Below are 2,412 nucleotides of genomic sequence, written 5' to 3'. Positions count from 1 at the left end.
TTTGAAAGGACATCTCATTCTCGTCAACACTCCTCTTGATTATTCTTGTTGTAAACCAGCACTACTCCATCAACTAACGGACAGCCCCAACAGGATAGGGACAATAGGTTTCAACTGAGGCTTAATATTAATCTGTGTCTCTGGAGTCAGTGTTGTGCAGCAGATCACAACAATTCCACACAGAATTGAAACATCTATTAAATTTCACTTTCAAACCAGATTTAATTCAATTTTAGTCTCAGTGGTTGTTTACCATTTAGATGTCTTTTAGATCTCTAATAAACAGAAAAGAGTAAACATGACTCTATGACTGAAGTTAGGTAAAATTCAGGTCTCTGTGAAAGCCTTAAAATATTACTATCCATCTTTAATTTTCCAGACATAATAAAATGTATTTTTCTTTTTCCTTTCTTCAAAGACTGTGACTGACCAATCAGATCAAGCCCACAAAACAAAGTGCATGGATGTCTGGTGTTCGGTGTGTAGTGGATATGACAGATCTCACTGCATCTGGTGTTCACTTTCATTCTGTTTCTAAAAAGGGTTGTCTGGATAATGTCATGTAATCATGAGGCGTTGGTAATAAGAGGCATACTAATTACTTTGATTCAGTGGAGTATCTGATCAAATCTCAGTATGCAAATCAGGTACTAGGTTGAGCTAGTAGCATTGTCAACCAATATGACACATCCTTATGTGGCTTCAGTGTCTTGTCAATTTTTCTTTCACCATGGAGGGTGAAAGAAGACTTTAATCAGGCTTTGTGTTAACGCTTCACATAACAGTTGAAGAGTTGACACAAACTAATATCTTGTACTGTTCTGACCTGGTTTTACATGAATCAAAGCCAAACTATGGCCGGTAGAGCTGTGTGTCATCGACATAGCAGTGGAAATGACATATTTATGGATTATATGGCCAATAGCAGATGGACAACAAACAGGAGGGGCTCGGGAGATCATTAGTAGTAATTAAAACTGGCTAAGATTTGAACTTTATGAATTAATGATGAGGGCTGTTTAAGGGCATGTCAATGATTCCCATAGAGATTTGTCTTTCAGCAAGTATGCTGTGTGTTTTAGTGTTACAGAGCCAGACATGGATGAGAACACTTAAGAGTCAAATGCAACACATTTAACCTTATCCACAGATTCACTGAACCCGCAGAAGCCCTGTTTGAAGCCCCCGCAGCCTGTGAACCCCTGATATTTTAAATCCTGGGTTCGTACCTGCGTGGCTCATCCCTCCACCCCTGTGGCCGGATGGCAAACAAAGCCTTTGGAAGCCCCTCCAGACCCAACCCGGATAGGGCTGGTCCCACAGCAAACCACATATGGCTGGGCCCGGCCTGACCCGCTGCCCAAGCTGCCCGGAAAATGAGCTCAGCCTCTTCCAGGGAGCAGTACAGAAGGCGGACCTGGAGGAAGAGAAAAAGAAGAAGACAGTTACTGCAGTGGGTGGATGAGAGAAGGAAGAGAAAAGAAGAGGCAGAAAAAAAAAGATTTTTCTTCCTCCCCATTTCTTGTCCTATAATACACTTTCATGATTTCTTTACTAAAATAGATTATATTCAAATATAAATCAAGGCACTTGGTACACTTACACATTCATACTTCACTTTATTTTTTCAGAACACAGTGAACTGCACTTGAAAAATGATGCCTCTTGGTCTGCTTGCATTTTCTCTTCATACATTATTAAAAAGGGGGAATTGAATGGAGGGGGGGCAACATTAAAGAGACAAAGTGAGAGTAAGAAAACACAAAACTCGAGGAGTGCGAGACGGAGGACAGCAGCTGTGTGTGTGGTTGATGAGGGCACTTCAGATGATTACTCAGGAAGCACTTTGGGAGAATTTGCGCCACAGTTTTGTAAGACAATTGAAGAGGTTATAAAACTGAAATTAGCCAAAACCAAAATGTGAAATGCTTTACTAACACACAGGGAGAGCAGCAGGCGAGTAGTGTGTGGATCCTGCCACATGCTGCACATTCACCGCCGAGGATGGCGAGATGACGCTGATCCCTCCTACTCAGTTGACAGCAAATGGGATCAAAGTCGGCATGAGGTCCATGCTCACACTCAGTCTCTATCAATCACATCCTCTGAACAGTCAGCATATATTTAGCCTTCATATGGCATCTGCAAGCTCGAATTTTATCACTCTTTCTCTGAAATTAAAAGTGTTCTCCTCCTCTGATTTCTAAGGAAGAAGTTGACTTCCCTGCTTGCTGTCATCCCTCACAAAAAGATGTAATTTGTTATAATTTTCTCCCATCAATCACTTTGTTAGCACAGGTGACTCATTTTTCAAACGTTGGACATCTCATTTTGGAAGAGAACATTTCATTTAGATCCCTGTGGGTCGTCATATTTTATCATGACAGAGCTTAACTGCGTCAACATCCAGGT

At 41.3% G+C, this 2,412-nt stretch overlaps 1 protein-coding gene across 1 annotated transcript in view; it reads right to left on the bottom strand.

The window, feature by feature from the left end:
- Positions 1-2,412, bottom strand: part of grin2da (glutamate receptor, ionotropic, N-methyl D-aspartate 2D, a) — a 237,814-nt gene that overhangs the window by 118,889 nt on the left and 116,513 nt on the right. The window contains exon 5 of the mRNA XM_005933743.2: positions 1,230-1,417. Within this exon, the coding sequence (XP_005933805.1) occupies positions 1,230-1,417 (188 nt within the window). The remainder of the gene's footprint in view (positions 1-1,229; positions 1,418-2,412) is intronic.

The sequence above is a fragment of the Haplochromis burtoni genome, unplaced genomic scaffold (assembly GCF_018398535.1).
Source record: "Haplochromis burtoni strain Fernald_Lab_line unplaced genomic scaffold, NCSU_Asbu1 Contig_168, whole genome shotgun sequence".
In the NCBI taxonomy this organism is placed as follows: Eukaryota; Metazoa; Chordata; class Actinopteri; order Cichliformes; family Cichlidae; genus Haplochromis; species Haplochromis burtoni.
Note: the sequence above shows the minus strand (reverse complement) of the source record. Positions and strands in the feature narration are given on the sequence as shown.